This window comes from Tasmannia lanceolata, unplaced genomic scaffold (genome assembly GCF_043159265.1).
Source record: "Tasmannia lanceolata isolate RefF3 unplaced genomic scaffold, GAP_Taslan_0.1 ptg000011l, whole genome shotgun sequence".
NCBI lineage: Eukaryota > Viridiplantae > Streptophyta > Magnoliopsida > Canellales > Winteraceae > Tasmannia > Tasmannia lanceolata.
The window spans coordinates 21,506,671-21,530,807 of NW_027518688.1; the positions used below are offsets into that span (position 1 = coordinate 21,506,671).

At 39.6% G+C, this 24,137-nt stretch overlaps 3 protein-coding genes across 4 annotated transcripts; 1 reads left to right on the plus strand and 2 right to left on the minus strand.

Moving 5' to 3' along the window:
• Positions 1 to 317: 317 nt before the first annotated feature.
• LOC143886029 (endochitinase-like) lies at positions 318 to 22,155 on the plus strand. Its single transcript, XM_077390028.1, has 4 exons — positions 318 to 335; positions 2,002 to 2,428; positions 21,358 to 21,514; positions 21,607 to 22,155. The coding sequence occupies exons 1-4, from the start codon at positions 318 to 320 to the stop codon at positions 21,974 to 21,976; spliced, it is 972 nt and encodes a 323-aa protein (XP_077246143.1). The 3' UTR covers positions 21,977 to 22,155.
• On the minus strand, positions 6,658 to 11,612 carry LOC143886632 (protein FAR1-RELATED SEQUENCE 5-like). Its single transcript, XM_077390676.1, has 5 exons — positions 11,464 to 11,612; positions 7,233 to 9,713; positions 7,063 to 7,139; positions 6,891 to 6,946; positions 6,658 to 6,819 (listed from the first exon to the last, which is right to left on the minus strand). Exons 2-4 carry the CDS (start codon positions 9,702 to 9,704, stop codon positions 6,943 to 6,945), a joined length of 2,553 nt encoding a protein of 850 aa, XP_077246791.1. The 5' UTR covers positions 9,705 to 9,713; positions 11,464 to 11,612; the 3' UTR covers positions 6,658 to 6,819; positions 6,891 to 6,942.
• LOC143886254 (protein FAR1-RELATED SEQUENCE 9-like) lies at positions 14,687 to 20,727 on the minus strand. 2 transcript variants are annotated; one of them, XM_077390192.1, is made up of 6 exons: positions 20,452 to 20,727; positions 16,017 to 18,495; positions 15,847 to 15,923; positions 15,675 to 15,730; positions 15,437 to 15,602; positions 14,687 to 15,299 (listed from the first exon to the last, which is right to left on the minus strand). In XM_077390192.1, exons 2-4 carry the CDS (start codon positions 17,943 to 17,945, stop codon positions 15,727 to 15,729), a joined length of 2,010 nt encoding a protein of 669 aa, XP_077246307.1. In that variant the 5' UTR covers positions 17,946 to 18,495; positions 20,452 to 20,727; the 3' UTR covers positions 14,687 to 15,299; positions 15,437 to 15,602; positions 15,675 to 15,726. The 2 variants fall into 2 exon arrangements, with proteins under 2 accessions (XP_077246307.1, XP_077246308.1); XM_077390193.1 differs by lacking the exon at positions 20,452 to 20,727 and having other exon boundaries at positions 16,017 to 18,594.
• Positions 22,156 to 24,137: the final 1,982 nt, after the last annotated feature.

Consider the following 24,137-nt stretch of genomic DNA (forward strand, 5'->3'; position numbering starts at 1 on the left):
CAACCGTGCATCGTTCGCCCGTGAAAAGAGAGATGAGAGTGCCTCCCACGCTTCTTTTGGAGTTTTAGCATCTCTAATATCCTCAATCAACTCCTTCTGTATTGGATCAAGTACGCCGTGGTTTGCATATGTTTTATTTTCGAAAAATCTGTTAGTTGATTTACTCTTCTGTATTTTGTTGGATTTCATTTCATGCAAATCTCTAGATATTTGATCTGTGTTGTATGTTCATTATTACTCTATGGAACGTTTATGATTGGGCCCGAGTGGGCCGTGACTGATGATTAGGTCTGAGTGGGCCGGTTGGTGCCTTCTACATGGTGACTGATGATTGGGTCTGGGTGGGCCGGTTGGTGCCTTGTGCACGGTTACTAGCATAGTTATGAATTGATATCCCGACCTTAACTAGTTGGAGGGTGATAACTGGTGCGTAGTCACGTAAAGATTGTTATTTTTCCTCCATAGTGAGTGCTTGATGGTGGGAAAGTTTTCGATTCGTTACCTCTGCCAGGTAGGAGCTGTAAAACTTGGCCGTGACTACATGGGTCCGATCGACAACCACGCAAGTAAGGGATGTTAAGCTGGGAAATTGTGATAGCCCGTCACTTTGAGAGATGATCGAGGCCATAGCTATGTCTAGTGTGGAATTGTGAACTAGTTGAATTATTTGTATCATGAAACCTGTGTGACAAAACTTATGCCATTTATTGGGCCTTAATCTTATCTCTATAGACTGCCCGTGGAAGCTACAGATAAGGGACGAGAGAGACATTGTCATTCGGTAGAGATCTGTGATGTACCTTTAGTATCATCCACTAGGACAAGTAGACATATCATTGAGGCTCCATTAATGGCATTTGTGAAGGGAAAATTCAAAGCCGCCCTAAATTTGGAGCCATCTCCGTATCAAGATATTGTTCGATGCTTACACTGTTTTTTATATATGGCGGGTACGAAACTGGGGACCACACTGTATGATGGGTCACGTTCACGTAGAGCATGGTATATTCTTATATTCTCACAAAAAAATTATTTCCATAGGTGGATCCTAGCCTTCCAATCTATAGAGGTTTCCATAACATGTGGTTCCTCTATAGACTAGAAGGCTGGGATCATCTTACGGAAATGATTTTTGGGGCACAACCTATTTACATTGTGGCCCATCAAATGGATGGTTTGGATCATCCAATTGTATGCCGTATAGTACTTTTCAAAAAATACTGATCTACGCAAGCTTACACCATATAAAAACTCTAAAACTCAGGAGATGTTGGAATATCATAATCCCACACCTAAAATTCTTGGGCACAACCTATTTACGCTGTGGCCCATCAAATGGACGGCTTGGATCATCCTATGGCCCTAAATAGGTTGTGGCCAAAAAATTATTTCCATAGGATGATCCTAGCCTTCCGACGTATTGAGGTTCCTATAACATGCATTTCCTCTATAGATTGGAAGCCTAGGATCAACTTATGGAAATTTGCCTATTTACATTGTGGCCCATCAAATGGATGGTTTGGATCATCCTATGGTGTGTCGCACATTACTTTTCTGAAAAATACCGAACTATGCAAGCTTACACTATATAAAAGCTCTAAAAATCAAGGGTAGTGAGAATATCATAACCCTGACCCTAGAGTTCTTTACATAAAGGGTACATTTGTCATTTTAAAATTTAATCATCGTATGGTTGAATTCGGTCAAGAGACTCGTCAAATTTACCCCATTTGCAAAAAAATGGTCAAATGCCATTACCAAACTATGTTACTCTTTTCAGAAATAGTGCATAGTAGGTTACTCTTTTTGCAAAAACCCCTACAAACACAAGAAGGCATATCCAGTAACTAATTTGGGTCATTATTGCAAATTTTTCCTGTCACCATTGAATTCCTTTTGCCTTCAATTCAATTGGGGATGACTATTATTGACTAGTCATAAGGAAAAAAAATCCTCTCTCTCTCTCTCCCACCCTCTATAGATAGCGCTTATGTTTCTTAGGCAACACATCTATCTACTACGAAAAATGAGGCCTGGATCTTGATTTTGCTCTCCTTAGCCTCTTTGTTAGGTTCCTTTGCAGAGCAATGTGGAAAACAAGCTAGTGGAGCTCGGTACCTGGGAGGGCTCTGTTGCAGCCAATATGGTTACTACGGGGCAGGCTGCCAGAGCAATTGTCATGGTTGTTTGACACAAAACTTCACTACGAGCGGTGATGGAGGTGTGGCCTCCATCATCACTCCATCCCTCTTCGACCAAATGCTGAAGCATCGAAATGACCCCACTTGCCAAGGCAAAGGCTTGTACAGTTACAATGCTTTCATTGATGCTGCAAATGCCTTTGATGGCTTTGGCACCGTTGGGGACGTTGACACACGTAAAAGGGAGATTGCAGTTTGCTTGGCTCACACATCCCATGAAACTAATGGTGGGTTTCTAATACCATCCTAGATCGTATTGTGAAAAAAATAAAAATTGAAGAAGAGAAAGAATGAGAAATAGCCAGTAGGGGGCCTGGGGCCTCCTTACTTCAAAACGTTTCATTCACTACATTCCTCAATAGTAATGAAAAAGGATAACTAACAACTAGTTAGAATAAAGATAACTAGGATACGGATAAAGATAACTATAAAGTAATCTAACAAAACAACTAATTAGCATGGGAATGGATAGAGCCCTGTGGAGAGAGGATGCTGGAAAGTAGAGTCGTGTCCCTATTTACTAAGTCCAATGTCGTTGATTGTTTAGTTCATCATCTTCTAGCTCGAGCTCACAAAATGTTTTCCCTATATATATACATATACATATACGTATACACACATATATATATATATATATATATATATATATATATATATATATAGGAATTGCTAGCGTCCATCGCAAAAGCATTTTCGCGGCTGGTTTGTCGCACATCAGACCAGCCACCTCGTTAATGAAGACAACAAGTTTTGTCTCCATTCACGAGGTGGCTGGTCTGACGTGCAACAAACCAGCCGTAGAAACCCTTTTGCGATGGAGCTTAGAAAATCCACATATATATATATATATATATATATATATATATATATATATATATGTAGAGGAAAAAGATTATACGCTTGAAGCGCATTTCTATAGGTACGCTTGAGGAAAGAGAAGCCTTCTGATTGGTCGAAATGGTGGGCCCAAATGCGGAAAAAGTTTACAAATGCTGCGGCGTTACGGAGGGTGCGTCTTCGACGTACCCTCGAAAAAAATTTAAAACAAAAACCTGCGGTGTTACGGAGGGTGCGTCTTCGACGTACCCTCGAAACCCATCTCTCTCACCCAAACCTGTGTTTTTGTTTCGCAAGAAAAACCCGAACCCATCCATCTCCATCTCTCTCACTCGTTCTCTCTCTCTCTCTCTCTCTCTCTCTCTCTCTCTCTCTCTCTCTCATTCTGTTTTTAAAGACGCACCAAAACCCAAACCCTCGAAAGACCCAAAACCCAAACACGGTTCATCTCTCTTCTCTCACGGTTTGGATGATCCAAAACCCCCAAATCGCTCACACAGGTACGCTCTCCTCTCCTCTCCTCTCTCTCTCTCTCTCTCTCTCTCTCTCTCTCTCTCTCTCTCTCTCTCTCTGTGTGTGTATTTTTTTTTTTTTTTTTAAAATCCAAACCCATCGACCCAAACACAGCAGATTTCAGCTGTGTTCGGCTATGGGTTTGGGTGATCCAAACCGTTAATTTACGTTCTCTCTCTCTCTCTCACTATTTTTTTTTTCAAAAAAACCCAAACCCATCGACCCAAACACAGCAGATTTCAGCTGTGTTTGGGTATGGGTTTGGGTGATCCAAACCGTTAATTTACATTCTCTCTCTCTCTCTCTCTCTCTCTCTCTCTCTCTCTCTCACTATCTTTCTCTCTCTCTCTCTGTATTTTTTTTTTTTTTAAAAACCCAAACCCATCGACCCAAACACAGCAGATTTCAGCTGTGTTTGGCTATGGGTTTGGGTGATCCAAACCGTTAATTTACGTTCTCTCTCTCTCTCTCTCTCTCTCTCTCTCTCTCTCTCACTATATTTTTTTTTTTCAAAAAAACCCAAACCCATCGACCCAAATACAGCAGATTTCAGCTGTGTTTGGGTATGGGTTTGGGTGATCCAAACCGTTAATTTACATTCTCTCTCTCTCTCTCTCTCTCTCTCTCTCTCACTATATATTTTTTTTCAAAAAAACCCAAACCCATCGACCCAAACACAGCAGATTTCAGCTGTGTTTGGGTATGGGTTTGGGTGATCCAAACCGTTAATTTACGTTCTCTCTCTCTCTCTCTCTCTCTCTCTCTCTCTCTCTCTCTCTCTCTCTCTCACACACACACACACACACACACACACACACACACTGTGTTTGGGTTTTAAAAATAAACCCAAACCCATCGGTGGAAAATCTTCATCTCTCTCACTCGTACTGTGTTTGTATGAAATATGGTTTTGTATAAAATCTGTTTTTCCCATAATTATTGCAGGTTGATCAATCTGTGTATTGGGGGATGAATCTGTTTTTGTATGAAATTGGTTTTTTGGTGGGATGGGTTCCAGATCTGTGGATATTCTGGGAGAAGGCAGTGGACATAGAGGAACTATGTGGGAAGGGGGAAGCATGGTGGGGGGTTAGAGGGGAGATGCGGGATGATTTCAACCACAGCAACAAAGTTATTTCTTATGCAGAACATTTTCGGAACAGCAGGTTTGTGGAGTCAGTGTTAGATGTCTATTGGGAGCTGAAAGCATTGGCGTATGTGTATGGTGATCAGAGCCATCGATTTGCTAATTCACAACCAATTTTGTCCCAATACTGGATGGAGATTGTACATGATTAATCAAGAATTGCAAATATGAATCCAAACTCAAAACATTGTGGGTCCCAAAATAATTTCTCTTCTAGCATTTATTTGTACATTTAGGCCTTTTTTGGCAGCCATATATTTTTATTTTCGGGTAGAATATTAGCTTACTAAGGCCATGTTTGGCAGTATGGATTTTTTTTTTCATGGAATATAAGTTTCTCAAGCTGTGGGAGAGGGCCAAGGAGGGTGAGATGGGGACATAATATAAAGGGCATGACAGCGGATTAGTGATTAATTAATGAAATCATCTGAGATTAGTCAGAAATCAAAAACTCTTTAGAAGCCATCCTCACAAGTGAAATGACAGCCATAAAGGGTGTAGTGCTTCAAATCATTTCCCGTTATTTGCAGTTGTACATTTAGGCCTTTTTTGGCAGCCATATATTTTTATTTTCGGGTAGAATATTAGCTTACTAAGGCCATGTTTGGCAGCATGGATTTTTTTTTTCATGGAATATAAGTTTCTCAAGCTGTGGGAGAGGGCCAAGGAGGGTGAGATGGGGACATAATATAAAGGGCATGACAGCGGATTAGTGATTAATTAATGAAATCATCTGAGATTAGTCAGAAATCAAAAACTCTTTAGAAGCCATCCTCACAAGTGAAATGACAGCCATAAAGGGTGTAGTGCTTCAAATCATTTCCCGTTATTTGCAGTTGTGTCTGGAGTCTGGATTATGGACAGATCAGCTCATTTATTGATTCATTTCGCCTTCTCAAAGAAAATTTGTTCATTTTTTATTGGGTCTTCAATTTATGATCTGATGAAATTGTTATTGATGTGGGTTGCCAACACTCCCAGTAGATGGAGAACTTGAAGGAAGCATTTCTAGGTAATCGACAGTTCAAAATACTTAAGTCTAGACACTATATAGATGGTGTCATGGTAATGTCGCAAAAAGAGATTGCTTGGGGTCTCAATTTAAGAGCTGCAGAGAGTGTTATTGTTTTGTGTGTCGCAAACGTCCCAATAAATGACAAGTGGGCTCTCAAAACCCTAACACCATGTTTGATCAGATGGCGGTAAGTAGGACCCTATTGATTTCCTCAGCTCTGCTCTCCTGAAATGTCATCATCCAGGAAAATCTTTCCAGTTTTACACTTCAATATCTTTTTCATGCAATTTCAACCTATATTGAGTGGCAATGCAAATTTAAAACAGCAAAACCAAAAAGCATAAAGAGGTAATTTTTGAATGTGCACCCATTTTATCACTCCCCAAACATTTTCCTTCCATACTTGCATAGAACAGGACTTTTGAGGTATAAAAACTCGGAAACCCAGCAACTCAATTGAGAAATCCTTAGGTACTTCATGTTAAAAAGTTGTAAGCTGAATGGAAACATCAAACCATTTGAAACTGAAATGCCTACTTCAATTGCAGCCACAAACACACATAATCAGTGCCAATACAGCCAAAACTGAAAAGTGCTCCAGTAACTGAGAATTAAAGCCATCGGCGGACACTAAGAACAGAATAGAACAAGTTTGGCCCTCCAGCTTATGAAATAAGGAAATAAGACTTCTAGGTATTGGTGGCTCTAGTGTAAATCTGGTGGCTGGAGTGAGTAGAAATCATCGTGATCGAACCTCTTGCCATTAGATCTTTGATTGCTCTCCGAGCAAGCGATCCGTTAACCTGAAAATGACATGCCAATCAGCTTTCCATTACTCAGTCATTGCGAAAACATGGTTATTTCAAAGTTTCACATTAATGCAAAAAAATATATTGAAAATACTTGCTCTTCTAAATTCTAAGTATTCAGTGAAGCTTACTTTTTTCTTAAATCCTCTTCTATATGTATCTTGATACCATTGCAGAATATCGACCCCAACCGGGCATTATATCAATGTCCACCTGGGAATCAGTTCAGTACTGTGTCCAACAATTCATTGGAGTAAAACAGAACTTGGGAAAATTGCAATTTCTTCTCATAAATCTCTGGTAAACACAACATCATCAAATATGTCAGCCAAAGAATTGACAGTAATTTGAAGAATATTAACACTTACCTCAAATGTGATGCTTCTCCACCTTTATTTTCTCCATTGAAAATGCTCCTTTTCACCTGAAAAATAAAGGCAGTTCTTTTACACTTACAACACATAATATACTTATGATGGCTGAAAAGAAGGTCAAGAACAATTTTTTGAACTTAATATCAAAGTATATGAGAGCACAAACATGGCAATGCTTTCAACATTTTGGTCCCCCTCAGCTTCTTCTCCCTTATCATCCTTTTTCTTCTCATTTGCAGCCACCTATTAGCAAGCACAATAGTAGATATTTAAACAAAAAAGAAAAAAATGCGAGGCATAGTAAAAATGACGAGTAATAACCATATTTTGTTTCACCTTAGCCCTCTTTTGACAGCTTGTTCTGTAATGTCCATATTCCCCACAGTTTTTGCACTGGCGTTGCTGTTTTTTTGCTTGAGTGGCCTCTATGCCAGATACATGACGCGTTGCACGCTTTGGCCTGCCCTTCGTCCTTACAACTTCGGGGTCACGAATTGTAAACCCAAGTATTTGACTGGAATCAATGTTTGACGGAGGTATTTGACTGGGACCAATGTTTGACTGAGGTATTTGACTTGGACCAATGTTTGACGGAGGTATTTGACTGGGACCAATGTTTGACTGAGGTATTTGACTTGGACCAATGTTTGACTGCACTTGGCTACCAACTGTTACCAAGTCACTCTGCAGAGCGACAATCTCCTTCTCCTTCTTTTCAACTTCTACAGCAAGCTCTGTACAAAAATCAGTCATCTTCTTGAAGAGAATCTCGTCATTACCAACTTTTTCAATCAATTGCTGACATGTTGACATTAGACACCACCTCTTCAGTCCATTCACGCCACTAGTATCTTCTTGGGTTACAGATGTTGTACCCGCAGCTCGATACCTTGCATCAATTGACCATCTCTGTAATAAATAGCGTTTGGGGATAGTGGGTACTTGCTTTCTATCCATAACGTGAATGACATGTCTGCATAATATTCCTTCCCTCTCAAACTTAGCACATTCACATGTCGCAGTTGCATCGTTAGAACTGTCAAACAGAACCCTGACGTATTTCTTCTTGTCATCTGTCCTAATTCCTACACTGTATTCCACAACATTACCGTTCTTTCCCAACTTATCTTTCCATAAGGCAAAAGTACCCATCATCTCATCTTGGAATATGGTGAACATCTTCTTCGTATAGAATTCCCCAGCCTTTCGTTCCAATGGGCTGGTTGTGTTCAATTTGGCAATTGTATTTTTAGACTTAAAATCTTCTTCGGATTCAGCTTTACGCCGTTCAACCAGTGCCTTATCGTATTGACTCAAGAATTCAACTAAAGAGGTGTTCTGGTTAACATAACCATCAAAGAATGAATTTATACTTTCACTCCGTTGACTAGATGTCATTCCTACTGTGAATGTGTCTCTCCAATAGGCGAGGACCCAATGCTCACGGAGATCCCACATTTTCCCTAACCAATGACTTTCATCAATACCATATTTATCAACCATAGTTTTCCATTCTGTCTCAGAATCCTCTATTTTTCTCCTAAAAAACCAATGATTGTAATCCTTGTAGAAATTATTGTCGGCATCTCTCATGTCTGCAACATGCTCAAGGAGATGCTTCTTTATGTGCCAGGAACAAAACCGATGTCTGGTATGTGGAAACACTTTCCTAATTGCATTTCGCATAGCTCCGTCCATATCAGTTATTATAGCACCTGGAGCCTTACCAAACATACACGTGAGCCACTGCTCAAATAACCAGGTGAAAGTCTCCTCTCTCTCGTCTGCAAGAAGTGCACATCCAAATAGAGTCGACTGCCTATGATGGTTAACTCCAGTGAACGGTGCGAACGGCATTTTAAACTTGTTCGTTTTGTAAGTGACATCAAATATGATCACGTCAGTAAAGGTAAGGTATGCTTCTCTTGCCCTTGAATCGGCCCAGAACATCGAACGCAAAGTCTCATTCGTGTCTAACTCCAACTCGAAATAGAAGTTCGGGTCTTTAGACTTTCTCTTTTGGAAATGGTTTGCCACTGTCACCGCTTCTTTACCCATATTGTTCTCCCTAAGTGCTCTCAAATGGGCAATAACTTGATTTGTTGAGACCACGGGAGCATTGGAAGTAGAGTTAATGGCGTTTTTGATCTGAGCAGGCTTGAAATTACTTCCACCGAGCTGTTCAATCAAATTCTTACAACTTTTGTTATTACGGAACTGACTATGTGAATGATGCATTTGCCTTTTAACTGGAGAAGTAAGCTCATGAGAATGAATGTCGTCGAAAGATGTAATTTTCCACTGATTATCTCTCAACTTGATGGTTATCTTCGCTTTACAATTCATTCTGGTAAGGCGACGCTCCCTCAACTCCTTCACATCATCTCTCTTCTCCTTAACTCTTTTCTGTCCCTCTTTGTCACATACGTATTGTCTCGATATCACCTGCTTCGTTATATTTGACTTCATTGTACTAGATATTCGTACTCCAAAACCAGTAGCGTACGCATAATTATTGTAGAACTCATATGCAGCTTCCCAAGTTTCAAAAACTTGATCCACAAACGGCTTATTCATAACACTTTTCTGACTGCCAACCTCGTTGGGACTACTAACTTCGTGACTACAACCCTCATCTCCGGCTTTCCCATCATTAGCCTCCGATACTAGCTCATCATCATTGAGATTCACCCCATCATTAACCTCAACCGTAGTCCCTTCCCACAGTAAATTATCATCACAGAGATCAAATCCATCGCCAAACTCAATTAAACCATTTGCATCTACTTCGTCAATAGATGGATCCATTTTTTATACCTAAAAAATACAACATAGACATGGCCCATCATCATAATTAGAAATGGTTAAATTTACAGCTAAGAAAATCAGAGACAAGAATAGATGATAAAGATAATGACATTTTTTTTTCACATTGCCAACAATAGAACCTAAAAAATGGATCCATCTATTGACACGACACAAAAGAATAAGATTACATATTTTTCAAGAAACTCTGAACAGGGCAATTTTTATAAGACTCAAAATATGTATCCCCATGAGAACAAATGGATAAAAGTCTAAAGACAGGGTAATCCTGTAAAACATGTACCTGACAGAAACTATGGCCATGAGAAGTCTACAATCCAATAGCCAATATTCCAAGATAAAAATATATAAAATATCCCAGAAAAGTAATTTTTTTAAAAAAAGGAGTATTCTCACCAAATGTTACTCCCAGATCATGCCCAATTGTCTAATTTTATTATCTAAAAAAGAAAAAGAAATCTACACAATTCCAAATAGCCACAGATCTGGAACCCATCCCACCAAAAAACCAATTTCATACAAAAACAGATTCATCCCCCAATACACAGATTGATCAACCTGCAATAGTTATGGGAAAAACAGATTTCATACAAAACCAGATTTCATACAAACACAGTACGAGTGAGAGAGATGAAGATTTTCCACCGATGGGTTTGGGTTTATTTTTAAAACCCAAACACAGTGTGTGTGTGTGTGTGTGTGTGTGTGTGTGAGAGAGAGAGAGAGAGAGAGAGAGAGAGAGAGAACGTAAATTAACAGTTTGGATCACCCAAACCCATACCCAAACACAGCTGAAATCTGCTGTGTTTGGGTCGATGGGTTTGGGTTTTTTTGAAAAAAAATATATAGTGAGAGAGAGAGAGAGAGAGAGAGAGAGAGAGAGAGAGAATGTAAATTAACGGTTTGGATCACCCAAACCCATACCCAAACACAGCTGAAATCTGCTGTGTTTGGGTCGATGGGTTTGGGTTTTTTTGAAAAAAAAAATATAGTGAGTGAGAGAGAGAGAGAACGTAAATTAACGGTTTGGATCACCCAAACCCATAGCCAAACACAGCTGAAATCTGCTGTGTTTGGGTCGATGGGTTTGGGTTTTTTTGAAAAAAAAAATATAGTGAGAGAGAGAGAGAGAGAGAGAGAGAGAGAGAGAGAGAGAGAGAGAGAGAGAGAATGTAAATTAACGGTTTGGATCACCCAAACCCATACCCAAACACAGCTGAAATCTGCTGTGTTTGGGTAGATGGGTTTGGGTTTTTTTGAAAAAAAAAATATAGTGAGAGAGAGAGAGAGAGAACGTAAATTAACGGTTTGGATCACCCAAACCCATAGCCGAACACAGCTGAAATCTGCTGTGTTTGGGTCGATGGGTTTGGGTTTTAAAAAAAAAAAAAAATACACAGAGAAAGAGAAAGATAGTGAGAGAGAGAGAGAGAGAGAGAGAGAGAGAGAGAGAGAGAGAGAGAATGTAAATTAACCGTTTGGATCACCCAAACCCATACCCAAACACAGCTGAAATCTGCTGTGTTTGGGTAGATGGGTTTGGGTTTTTTTGAAAAAAAAAATATAGTGAGAGAGAGAGAGATAGAGAGAACGTAAATTAACGGTTTGGATCACCCAAACCCATAGCCGAACACAGCTGAAATCTGCTGTGTTTGGGTCGATGGGTTTGGGTTTTTTTTAAAAAAAAAATACACAGAGAGAGAGAGAGAGAGATGGGAGAGGAGAGGAGAGGAGAGCGTACCTGTGTGAGCGATTTGGGGGTTTTGGATCATCCAAACCGTGAGAGAAGAGAGATGAACCGTGTTTGGGTTTTGGGACTTTCGAGGGTTTGGGTTTTGGTGCGTCTTTAAAAACAGAATGAGAGAGAGAGAGAGAGAGAGAGAGAGAGAGAGAGAGAGAGAGAGAGAACGAATGAGAGAGATGGAGATGGATGGGTTCGGGTTTTTCTTGCGAAACAAAAACACAGGTTTGGGTGAGAGAGATGGGTTTCGAGGGTAACGCCGCAGGTTTTTGTTTTAAATTTTTTTCGAGGGTACGTCGAAGACGCACCCTCCTAACGCCGCACAGCATTTGTAAACTTTTTCCGCATTTGGGCCCACCATTTCGACCAATCAGAAGGCTTCTCTTTCCTCAAGCGTACCTATAGAAATGCGCTTCAAGCGTATAATCTTTTGCCTCATATATATATATATATAATCTTTTGCCTAATATATATATATATATGAGGCAAAAGATTATACGCTTGAAGCGCATTTCTATAGGTACGCTTGAGGAAAGAGAAGCCTTCTGATTGGTCGAAATGGTGGGCCCAAATGCGGAAAAAGTTTACAAATGCTGTGCGGCGTTAGGGAGGGTACGTCTTCGACGTACCCTCGAAAAAAATTTAAAACAAAAACCTGCGGCGTTACGGAGGGTGCGTCTTCGACGTACCCTCGAAACCCATCTCTCTCACCCAAACCTGTGTTTTTGTTTCGCAAGAAAAACCCGAACCCATCCATCTCCATCTCTCTCACTCGTTCTCTCTCTCTCTCTCTCTCTCTCTCACTCATTCTGTTTTTAAAGACGCACCAAAACCCAAACCCTCGAAAGACCCAAAACCCAAACACGGTTCATCTCTCTTCTCTCACGGTTTGGATGATCCAAAACCCCCAAATCGCTCACACAGGTACGCTCTCCTCTCCTCTCTCTCTCTCTCTCTCTCTCTCTCTCTCTCTCTCTCTCTCTTTCTCTCTCTCTGTGTATTTTTTTTTTAAAAAAAAACCCAAACCCATCGACCCAAACACAGCAGATTTCAGCTGTGTTCGGCTATGGGTTTGGGTGATCCAAACCGTTAATTTACGTTCTCTCTATCTCTCTCTCTCTCACTATATTTTTTTTTTCAAAAAAACCCAAACCCATCTACCCAAACACAGCAGATTTCAGCTGTGTTTGGGTATGGGTTTGGGTGATCCAAACCGTTAATTTACATTCTCTCTCTCTCTCTCTCTCACTATCTTTCTCTCTCTCTGTGTATTTTTTTTTTAAAAAAAAACCCAAACCCATCGACCCAAACACAGCAGATTTCAGCTGTGTTCGGCTATGGGTTTGGGTGATCCAAACCGTTAATTTACGTTCTCTCTCTCTCTCTCTCTCACTATATTTTTTTTTTCAAAAAAACCCAAACCCATCGACCCAAACACAGCAGATTTCAGTTGTGTTTGGGTATGGGTTTGGGTGATCCAAACCGTTAATTTACATTCTCTCTCTCTCTCTCTCTCTCTCTCTCTCACTATATTTTTTTTTTCAAAAAAACCCAAACCCATCGACCCAAACACAGCAGATTTCAGCTGTGTTTGGGTATGGGTTTGGGTGATCCAAACCGTTAATTTACGTTCTCTCTCTCTCTCTCTCTCTCTCTCTCTCTCTCTCTCACACACACACACACACACACACACTGTGTTTGGGTTTTAAAAAAAAACCCAAACCCATCGGTGGAAAATCTTCATCTCTCTCACTCGTACTGTGTTTGTATGAAATCTGTTTTTGTATAAAATCTGTTTTTCCCATAATTATTGCAGGTTGATCAATCTGTGTATTGGGGGATGAATCTGTTTTTGTATGAAATTGGTTTTTTGGTGGGATGGGTTCCAGATCTGTGGATATTCTGGGAGAAGGCAGTGGACATAGAGGAACTATGTGGGAAGGGGGAAGCATGGTGGGGGGTTAGAGGGGAGATGCGGGATGATTTCAACCACAGCAACAAAGTTATTTCTTATGCAGAACATTTTCGGAACAGCAGGTTTGTGGAGTCAGTGTTAGATGTCTATTGGGAGCTGAAAGCATTGGCGTATGTGTATGGTGATCAGAGCCATCGATTTGCTAATTCACAACCAATTTTGTCCCAATACTGGATGGAGATTGTACATGATTAATCAAGAATTGCAAATATGAATCCAAACTCAAAACATTGTGGGTCCCAAAATAATTTCTCTTCTAGCATTTATTTGTACATTTAGGCCTTTTTTGGCAGCCATATATTTTTATTTTCGGGTAGAATATTAGCTTACTAAGGCCATGTTTGGCAGCATGGATTTTTTTTTTCATGGAATATAAGTTTCTCAAGCTGTGGGAGAGGGCCAAGGAGGGTGAGATGGGGACATAATATAAAGGGCATGACAGCGGATTAGTGATTAATTAATGAAATCATCTGAGATTAGTCAGAAATCAAAAACTCTTTAGAAGCCATCCTCACAAGTGAAATGACAGCCATAAAGGGTGTAGTGCTTCAAATCATTTCCCGTTATTTGCAGTTGTACATTTAGGCCTTTTTTGGCAGCCATATATTTTTATTTTCGGGTAGAATATTAGCTTACTAAGGCCATGTTTGGCAGCATGGATTTTTTTTTTCATGGAATATAAGTTTCTCAAGCTGTGGGAGAGGGCCAAGGAGGGTGAGATGGGGACATAATATAAAGGGCATGACAGCAGATTAGTGATTAATTAATGAAATCATCTGAGATTAGTCAGAAATCAAAAACTCTTTAGAAGCCATCCTCACAAGTGAAATGACAGCCATAAAGGGTGTAGTGCTTCAAATCATTTCCCGTTATTTGCAGTTGTGTCTGGAGTCTGGATTATGGACAGATCAGCTCATTTATTGATTCATTTCGCCTTCTCAAAGAAAATTTGTTCATTTTTTATTGGGTCTTCAATTTATGATCTGATGAAATTGTTATTGATGTGGGTTGCCAACACTCCCAGTAGATGGAGAACTTGAAGGAAGCATTTCTAGGTAATCGACAGTTCAAAATACTTAAGTCTAGACACTATATAGATGGTGTCATGGTAATGTCGCAAAAAGAGATTGCTTGGGGTCTCAATTTAAGAGCTGCAGAGAGAGTTATTGTTTTGTGTGTCGCAAACGTCCCAATAAATGACAAGTGGGCTCTCAAAACCCTAACACCATGTTTGATCAGATGGCGGTAAGTAGGACCCTATTGATTTCCTCAGCTCTGCTCTCCTGAAATGTCATCATCCAGGAAAATCTTTCCAGTTTTACACTTCAATATCTTTTTCATGCAATTTCAACCTATATTGAGTGGCAATGCAAATTTAAAACAGCAAAACCAAAAAGCATAAAGAGGTAATTTTTGAATGTGCACCCATTTTATCACTCCCCAAACATTTTCCTTCCATACTTGCATAGAACAGGACTTTTGAGGTATAAAAACTCGGAAACCCAGCAACTCAATTGAGAAATCCTTAGGTACTTCATGTTAAAAAGTTGTAAGCTGAATGGAAACATCAAACCATTTGAAACTGAAATGCCTACTTCAATTGCAGCCACAAACACACATAATCAGTGCCAATACAGCCAAAACTGAAAAGTGCTCCAGTAACTGAGAATTAAAGCCATCGGCGGACACTAAGAACAGAATAGAACAAGTTTGGCCCTCCAGCTTATGAAATAAGGAAATAAGACTTCTAGGTATTGGTGGCTCTAGTGTAAATCTGGTAGCTGGAGTGAGTAGAAATCATCGTGATCGAACCTCTTGCCATTAGATCTTTGATTGCTCTCCGAGCAAGCGATCCGTTAACCTGAAAATGACATGCCAATCAGCTTTCCATTACTCAGTCATTGCGAAAACATGGTTATTTCAAAGTTTCACATTAATGCAAAAAAATATATTGAAAATACTTGCCCTTCTAAATTCTAAGTCTTCAGTGAAGCTTACTTTTTTCTTAAATCCTCTTCTATATGTATCTTGATACCATTGCAGAATATCGACCCCAACCGGGCATTATATCAATGTCCACCTGGGAATCAGTTCAGTACTGTGTCCAACAATTCATTGGAGTAAAACAGAACTTGGGAAAATTGCAATTTCTTCTCATAAATCTCTGGTAAACACAACATCATCAAATATGTCAGCCAAAGAAACTGAAAGTAATTTGAAGAATATTAACACTTACCTCAAATGTGATGCTTCTCCACCTTTATTTTCTCCATTGAAAATGCTCCTTTTCACCTGAAAAATAAAGGCAGTTCTTTTACACTTACAACACATAATATACTTATGATGGCTGAAAAGAAGGTCAAGAACAATTTTTTGAACTTAATATCAAAGTATATGAGAGCACAAACATGGCAATGCTTTCAACATTTTGGTCCCCCTCAGCTTCTTCTCCCTTATCATCCTTTTTCTTCTCATTTGCAGCCACCTATTAGCAAGCACAATAGTAGATATTTAAACAAAAAAGAAAAAAATGCGAGGCATAGTAAAAATGACGAGTAATAACCATATTTTGTTTCACCTTAGCCCTCTTTTGACAGCTTGTTCTGTAATGTCCATATTCCCCACAGTTTTTGCACTGGCGTTGCTGTTTTTTTGCTTGAGTGGCCTCTATGCCAGATACATGACGCGTTGCACGCTTTGGCCTGCCCTTCGTCCTTACAACTTCGGGGTCACGAATTGTAAACCCAAGTATTTGACTGGAATCAATGTTTGACGGAGGTATTTGACTGGGACCAATGTTTGACTGAGGTATTTGACTTGGACCAATGTTTGACGGAGGTATTTGACTGGGACCAATGTTTGACTGAGGTATTTGACTTGGACCAATGTTTGACTGCACTTGGCTACCAACTGTTACCAAGTCACTCTGCGGAGCGACAATCTCCTTCTCCTTCTTTTCAACTTCTACAGCAAGCTCTGTACAAAAATCAGTCATCTTCTTGAAGAGAATCTCGTCATTACCAACTTTTTCAATCAATTGCTGACATGTTGACATTAGACACCACCTCTTCAGTCCATTCACGCCACTAGTATCTTCTTGGGTTACAGATGTTGTACCCCCAGCTCGATACCTTGCATCAATTGACCATCTCTGTAATAAATAGCGTTTGGGGATAGTGAGTACTTGCTTTCTATCCATAACGTGAATGACATGTCTGCTTAATATTCCTTCCCTCTCAAACTTAGCACATTCACATGTCGCAGTTGCATCGTTAGAACTGTCAAACAGAATCCTGACGTATTTCTTCTTGTCATCTGTCCTAATTCCTACACTGTATTCCACAACATTACCGTTCTTTCCCAACTTATCTTTCCATAAGGCAAAAGTACCCATCATCTCATCTTGGAATATGGTGAACATCTTCTTCGTATAGAATTCCCCAGCCTTTCGTTCCAATGGGCTGGTTGTGTTCAATTTGGCAATTGTATTTTTAGACTTAAAATCTTCTTCAGATTCAGCTTTACGCCGTTCAACCAGTGCCTTATCGTATTGACTCAAGAATTCAACTAAAGAGGTGTTCTGGTTAACATAACCATCAAAGAATGATTTTATACTTTCACTCCGTTGACTAGATGTCATTCCTACTGTGAATGTGTCTCTCCAATAGGCGGGGACCCAATGCTCACGGAGATCCCACATTTTCCCTAACCAATGACTTTCATCAATACCATATTTATCAACCATAGTTTTCCATTCTGTCTCAGAATCCTCTATTTTTCTCCTAAAAAACCAATGATTGTAATCCTTGTAGAAATTACTGTCGGCATCTCTCATGTCTGCAACATGCTCAAGGAGATGCTTCTTTATGTGCCACGAACAAAACCGATGTCTGGTATGTGGAAACACTTTCCTAATTGCATTTCGCATAGCTCCGTCCATATCAGTTATTATAGCACCTGGAGCCTTACCAAACATACACGTGAGCCACTGCTCAAATAACCAGGTGAAAGTCTCCTCTCTCTCGTCTGCAAGAAGTGCACATCCAAATAGAGTCGACTGCCTATGATGGTTAACTCCAGTGAACGGTGCGAACGGCATTTTAAACCTGTTCGTTTTGTAAGTGACATCAAATATGATCACGTCAGTAAAGGTAAGGTATGCTTCTCTTGCCCTTGAATCGGCCCAGAACATCGAACGCAAAGTCCCATTCGTGTCTAACTCCAACTCGAAATAGAAGTTCGGGTCTTCAGACTTTCTCTTTTGGAAATGGTTTGCCACTGTCACCGTTTCTTTACCCATATTGTTCTCCCTAAGTGCTCTCAAATGGGCAATAACTTGATTTGTTGAGACCACGGGAGCATTGGAAGTAGAGTTAATGGCGTTTTTGATCTGAGCAGGCTTGAAATTACTTCCACCGAGCTGTTCAATCAAATTCTTACAACTTTTGTTATTACGGAACTGACTATGAATGATGCATTTGTCTTTTAACTGGAGAAGTAAGCTCATGAGAATGAATGTCGTCGAAAGTTGTAATTTTCCACTGATTATCTCTCAACTTGATGGTTATCTTCGCTTTACAATTCATTCTGGGAAGGCGACGCTCCCTCAACTCCTTCACATCATCTCTCTTCTCCTTAACTCTTTTCTGTCCCTCTTTGTCACATACGTATTGTCTCGATATCACCTCCTTCGTTATATTTGACTTCATTGTACTAGATATTCGTACTCCAAAACCAGTAGCGTACGCATAATTATTGTAGAACTCATATGCAGCTTCCCAAGTTTCAAAAACTTGATCCACAAACGGCTTATTCATAACACTTTTCTGACTGCCAACCTCGTTGGGACTACTAACTTCGTGACTACAACCCTCATCTCCGTCTTTCCCATCATTAGCCTCCGATACTAGCTCATCATCATTGAGATTCACCCCATCATTAACCTCAACCGTAGTCCCTTCCCACACTAAATTATCATCAACGAGATCAAATCCATCGCCAAACTCAATTAAACCATTTGCATCTACTTCGTCAATAGATGGATCCATTTTTTATACCTAAAAAATACAACATAGACATGGCCCATCATCATAATTAGAAATGGTTAAATTTACAGCTAAGAAAATCAGAGACAAGAATAGATGATAAAGATAATGACATTTTTTTTTCACATTGCCAACAATAGAACCTAAAAAATGGATCCATCTATTGACACGACACAAAAGAATAAGATTACATATTTTTCAAGAAACTCTGAACAGGGCAATTTTTATAAGACTCAAAATATGTATCCCCATGAGAACAAATGGATAAAAGTCTAAAGACAGGGTAATCCTGTAAAACATGTACCTGACAGAAACTATGGCCATGAGAAGTCTACAATCCAATAGCCAATATTCCAAGATAAAAATATATAAAATATCCCAGAAAAGTAATTTTTTTAAAAAAAGGAGTATTCTCACCAAATGTTACTCCCAGATCATGCCCAATTGTCTAATTTTATTATCTAAAAAGGAAAAAGAAATCTACACAATTCCAAATAGCCACAGATCTGGAACCCATCCCACCAAAAAACCAATTTCATACAAAAACAGATTCATCCCCCAATACACAGATTGATCAACCTGCAATAGTTATGGAAAAAACAGATTTCATACAAAACCAGATTTCATACAAACACAGTACGAGTGAGAGAGATGAAGATTTTCCACCGATGGGTTTGGGTTTTTTTTTAAAACCCAAACACAGTGTGTGTGTGTGTGTGTGAGAGAGAGAGAGAGAACGTAAATTAACGGTGTGGATCACCCAAACCCATACCCAAACACAGCTGAAATCTGCTGTGTTTGGGTCGATGGGTTTGGGTTTTTTTGAAAAAAAATATATATATATATATAGAGAGAGAGAGAGAGAGAGAGAATGTAAATTAACGGTTTGGATCACCCAAACCCATACCCAAACACAGCTGAAATCTGCTGTGTTTGGGTCGATGGGTTTGGGTTTTTTTGAAAAAAAAAATATAGTGAGAGAGAGAGAGAGAGAGAACGTAAATTAACGGTTTGGATCACCCAAACCCATAGCCAAACACAGCTGAAATCTGCTGTGTTTGGGTCGATGGGTTTGGGTTTTTTTGAAAAAAAAAATATAGTGAGAGAGAGAGAGAGAGAGAGAATGTAAATTAACGGTTTGGATCACCCAAACCCATACCCAAACACAGCTGAAATCTGCTGTGTTTGGGTCGATGGGTTTGGGTTTTTTTGAAAAAAAAAATATAGTGAGAGAGAGAGAGAGAACGTAAATTAACGGTTTGGATCACCCAAACCCATAGCCAAACACAGCTGAAATCTGCTGTGTTTGGGTCGATGGGTTTGGGTTTTTTTGAAAAAAAAAATATAGTGAGAGAGAGAGAGAGAGAGAGAGAGAGAGAGAGAGAGAGAGAATGTAAATTAACGGTTTGGATCACCCAAACCCATACCCAAACACAGCTGAAATCTGTTGTGTTTGGGTAGATGGGTTTGGGTTTTTTTGAAAAAAAAAATATAGTGAGAGAGAGAGAGAGAGAGAGAGAGAGAGAACGTAAATTAACGGTTTGGATCACCCAAACCCATAGCCGAACACAGCTGAAATCTGCTGTGTTTGGGTCGATGGGTTTGGGTTTTTTAAAAAAATAAAATACACAGAGAGAGAGAAAGATAGTGAGAGAGAGACAGAGAGAGAGAGAGAATGTAAATTAACGGTTTGGATCACCCAAACCCATACCCAAACACAGCTGAAATCTGCTGTGTTTGGGTAGATGGGTTTGGGTTTTTTTGAAAAAAAAAATATAGTGAGAGAGAGAGAGATAGAGAGAACGTAAATTAACGGTTTGGATCACCCAAACCCATAGCCAAACACAGCTGAAATCTGCTGTGTTTGGGTCGATGGGTTTGGGTTTTTTTTAAAAAAAAAAATACACAGAGAGAGAGAAATAGAGAGAGAGAGAGAGAGAGAGGAGAGGAGAGGAGAGGAGAGCGTACCTGTGTGAGCAATTTGGGGGTTTTGGATCATCCAAACCGTGAGAGAAGAGAGATGAACCGTGTTTGGGTCTTGGGTCTTTCGAGGGTTTGGGTTTTGGTGCGTCTTTAAAAACAGAATGAGAGAGAGAGAGAGAGAGAACGAGTGAGAGAGATGGAGATGGATGGGTTCGGGTTTTTCTTGCGAAACAAAAACACAGGTTTGGGTGAGAGAGATGGGTTTCGAGGGTACGTCGAAGACGCACCCTCCGTAACGCCGCAGGTTTTTGTTTTAAATTTTTTTCGAGGGTACGTCGAAGACGCACCCTCCGTAACGCCGCAGCATTTGTAAACTTTTTCCGCATTTGGGCCCACCATTTCGACCAATCAGAAGGCTTCTCTTTCCTCAAGCGTACCTATAGAAATGCGCTTCAAGCGTATAATCTTTTTCCTCTATATATATATATATATATATATATATATATCTATGGGAATTGCTAGCGTCCATCGCAAAAGCGTTTTCGCGGCTGGTCTGTCGCACATGGAGACAAAAGCTGTTGTTTTCATTAACGAGGTGGCTGGTTTGACGTGCAACAAACCAGCCGCGGAAACCCTTTTGCGATGGAGCTTAGAAAATCCCTTTATATATATATATACATATATATATATATATATATATATATATATATATGTGAAAAGTGAGCACCAACGCCTCCCATTGGTGCGTTTTAGCAGGACCCAGCGAGACCCAAACATTTAAAGAAGGCAAGAATCTCCTAAGCACCAACTCTCTCTCTCTCTCTCTCTCTCTCTCTATATATATATATATATATATATATATATATATATATATTATGCGTGTTAGTTTTTCAACTTAACGTGGATCTAGTATCTGTGATTAATTAATGATTCATTAATTGATGTATTCAGGTAAGTGGGCAACTACACCAGGCGACCAATATTCATGGGGATATTGCTTCCTTCAAAAACAAGGCAAGAATCCAGTAGATTACTGCGTTGCAAGTGCAGAATTTCCATGCGCTTATGGTAAAAAATACCACGGCCGAGGTCCCATTCAAATCTCATAGTAAGTTCTTCTTTTTCCATGCATTTTTTTTTTGTTGTTTCTAGATTTAGCTTTCTAGAGATCTATCTTCACTTGTATTTTCGTGCTTGCAGCAACTACAACTACGGCCCAGCTGGAAAAGCCATTGGGGCAAACCTTCTCGCCAACCCTGATCTAGTTTCCACTGATGCTACCGTTTCATTTAAGACAGCAATATGGTATTGGATGACTTCTAAATCACAAAAACCTTCCTGCCATGATGCCATCACAGGCCGATGGACACCATCCAATGAAGATAAGACCGCAGGTCGCCTTCCTGGATTCGGTGTTTCCACCAACATCATCAATGGGGGACTTGAATGTGGCAAAGGGAACAATGTTGCGGTCGCAAACCGCATCGGATTTTACAAGAGATACTGCGACATACTTGGTGTGAGCTATGGTACCAACCTTGACTGCTACAACCAAAAGCCTTTTGCTTAGTTAATTAGGCTTTTTCTATGTATTTGAATAAGTGACTATTAGTGTCATCTATGTAAAAGTATATGTATATGTCAAAGACCATTTGGCATTAGTATTAAAATCCTCTCTAAATATAAGTTGATTAAATAAAACTATAAGGAGGATGCATTAGAAATCTAAAGTGTGATGATTCTACGAAACATGGCGATCGTCCTTATATGACAGTCCTTATATGACAAGATAATAAACCAAACCTACTATTTCTCAAAGTAACTTTATTATTGTGGTTTTTTCATAAAATTATCATCGATTACCCCTTTATATAAGGTGCATAGGATATACATATGTGTCACGCCCCGACTCAATATCCACGCCTGGCACACGACAGTGTTGCACACCTGCAAGGCGAACCCTCAAGCATGCAAGGCATTCGATACCACAAGCAATACTGTAACACCCAGCCCCAATGCTTGAACATGTTTTAACTACCTGTAATGGGTGTTATTATCATATGGACTTAAGATTAATTTTATTGGAATGAGTGCCGTTACCAATGTCAAGTTTAGGAATAATTACTTGGAAGTGGGTGTCTTTTTCAAATTGAAGCATTATGTCTAGGCAGGAGACATTCAAAATGGTAAAGGGTGCTATTATCATCAATGGAGTAAAGTCCATTTAAACACTTTTTACAAGGCTGCTCATTTTGGAAAGCAATTGACCGAATATAACACCTTCACTAAAGTTAAATTTGACCTTGAATAGAATCTTCCACTAGTGGGTAGGATGTATTAGGAAGCTCTATCATATCAAGATGCAATCTTGGTAGGTTTCCTCCTATAGATTTTCAGCTAGTAGAGAATAAGGTAGCATCTATTTATTCAAAAAGGAAAATGACAGATCAATAATTCCTTGTTCGAAATATTGCTTGCATAACGAAAAAGGCATGTGAGCCACATCGTTTTGGACAGTTCCTATGGGTGAAATTTTGGGTTATCGTATCTATAGAAAAGAGCTGCTTCATAGGCTTATTGGAGGTCCTTGCTTCCATAGTTAGATGGGATTCCATTCTTATTAGAGGAAGAGAAGAAATCTGTTGGTAGTGGCTGACTCATTTTGGATTACCTTCTAGAAATAAGAGTGCCTTTATAGATGGAATGTAACCATTGAAAACCTCTACATTGGAAATAAGTGGTCGTGAGTTTTTGAAGGCTTGAAACCTTATAATTTTTCCCTTCTAACCCAGCCTTTGCAATGGAATTTCTTGCCACTTGTTGATTTCTTCTAAGATTTATAAGCTGCTGAAATTCACCCAGTAGTTCTTTATTCCAAGAAGACATCCCTCTGATCCAATTGAAGCCCTTGTTGTCCTTCATCATTTCGGATTTCGGCAACCTGCAAACAGATTATAAAAGCAATATTCTTGATAATGGATGTTCACAAATTGACTGAAGTTTTCTGTTACCATGGATCTCGCCCAAAATAACAGCCACAAGTTTCAACTGGGTGCTTCGCTAAAGGAAATTCTTAGAGTAGCGCTTAAGATAGGTGATCCTACCCTATGCCAGTATATTATCAAATATTTACATTAGCTAAGTTGAAAGCTTTCTATTACAATTTTTGCATATCTACTCTCGCTTGGAACCTGTTTTGGAGAAGATTCTCACTGGCCGATTTTGAGCATGTCATTCTAAATAGTTGAATGTCATTATGCATGGTATCCTTTAGTCTTGAAATGTTTTCATTCCTATACATAAAAAGATTTATGAAGAACATGATTTTGAAAACTAGAATTCATGAAGTAAACAATTTGAAAAGCACTTTGTTTACGATATGGTTTTCATAGATTGGAATGGGGGGAGTCCCCTATGGCTTGAAGCGTTTTCAAAATTTATGGCACGGTATTGCAAACATTAAATTGCTTCTCTCTATAATTGTATACAGTCTTGGTATGGAATGGATTCCGCCAGTAAGGTTGATCTCTGGTGGGGATCTAGTGCCCAACCTACCAGTGGGTGAGTACACTGGACGTGATCACGTAGACCGGTCAAATTTTATCTGCCCGTAAGGTTGATCTCGGGCCGCCAGTAGGGAGTTCTCTGGCTATTGATAATATTACATTGTGCGCTTTTGGACCTGTGAGTCCTGCGAACGAGTGTTCGCCTTGGGTTATGCTACTTGCCAA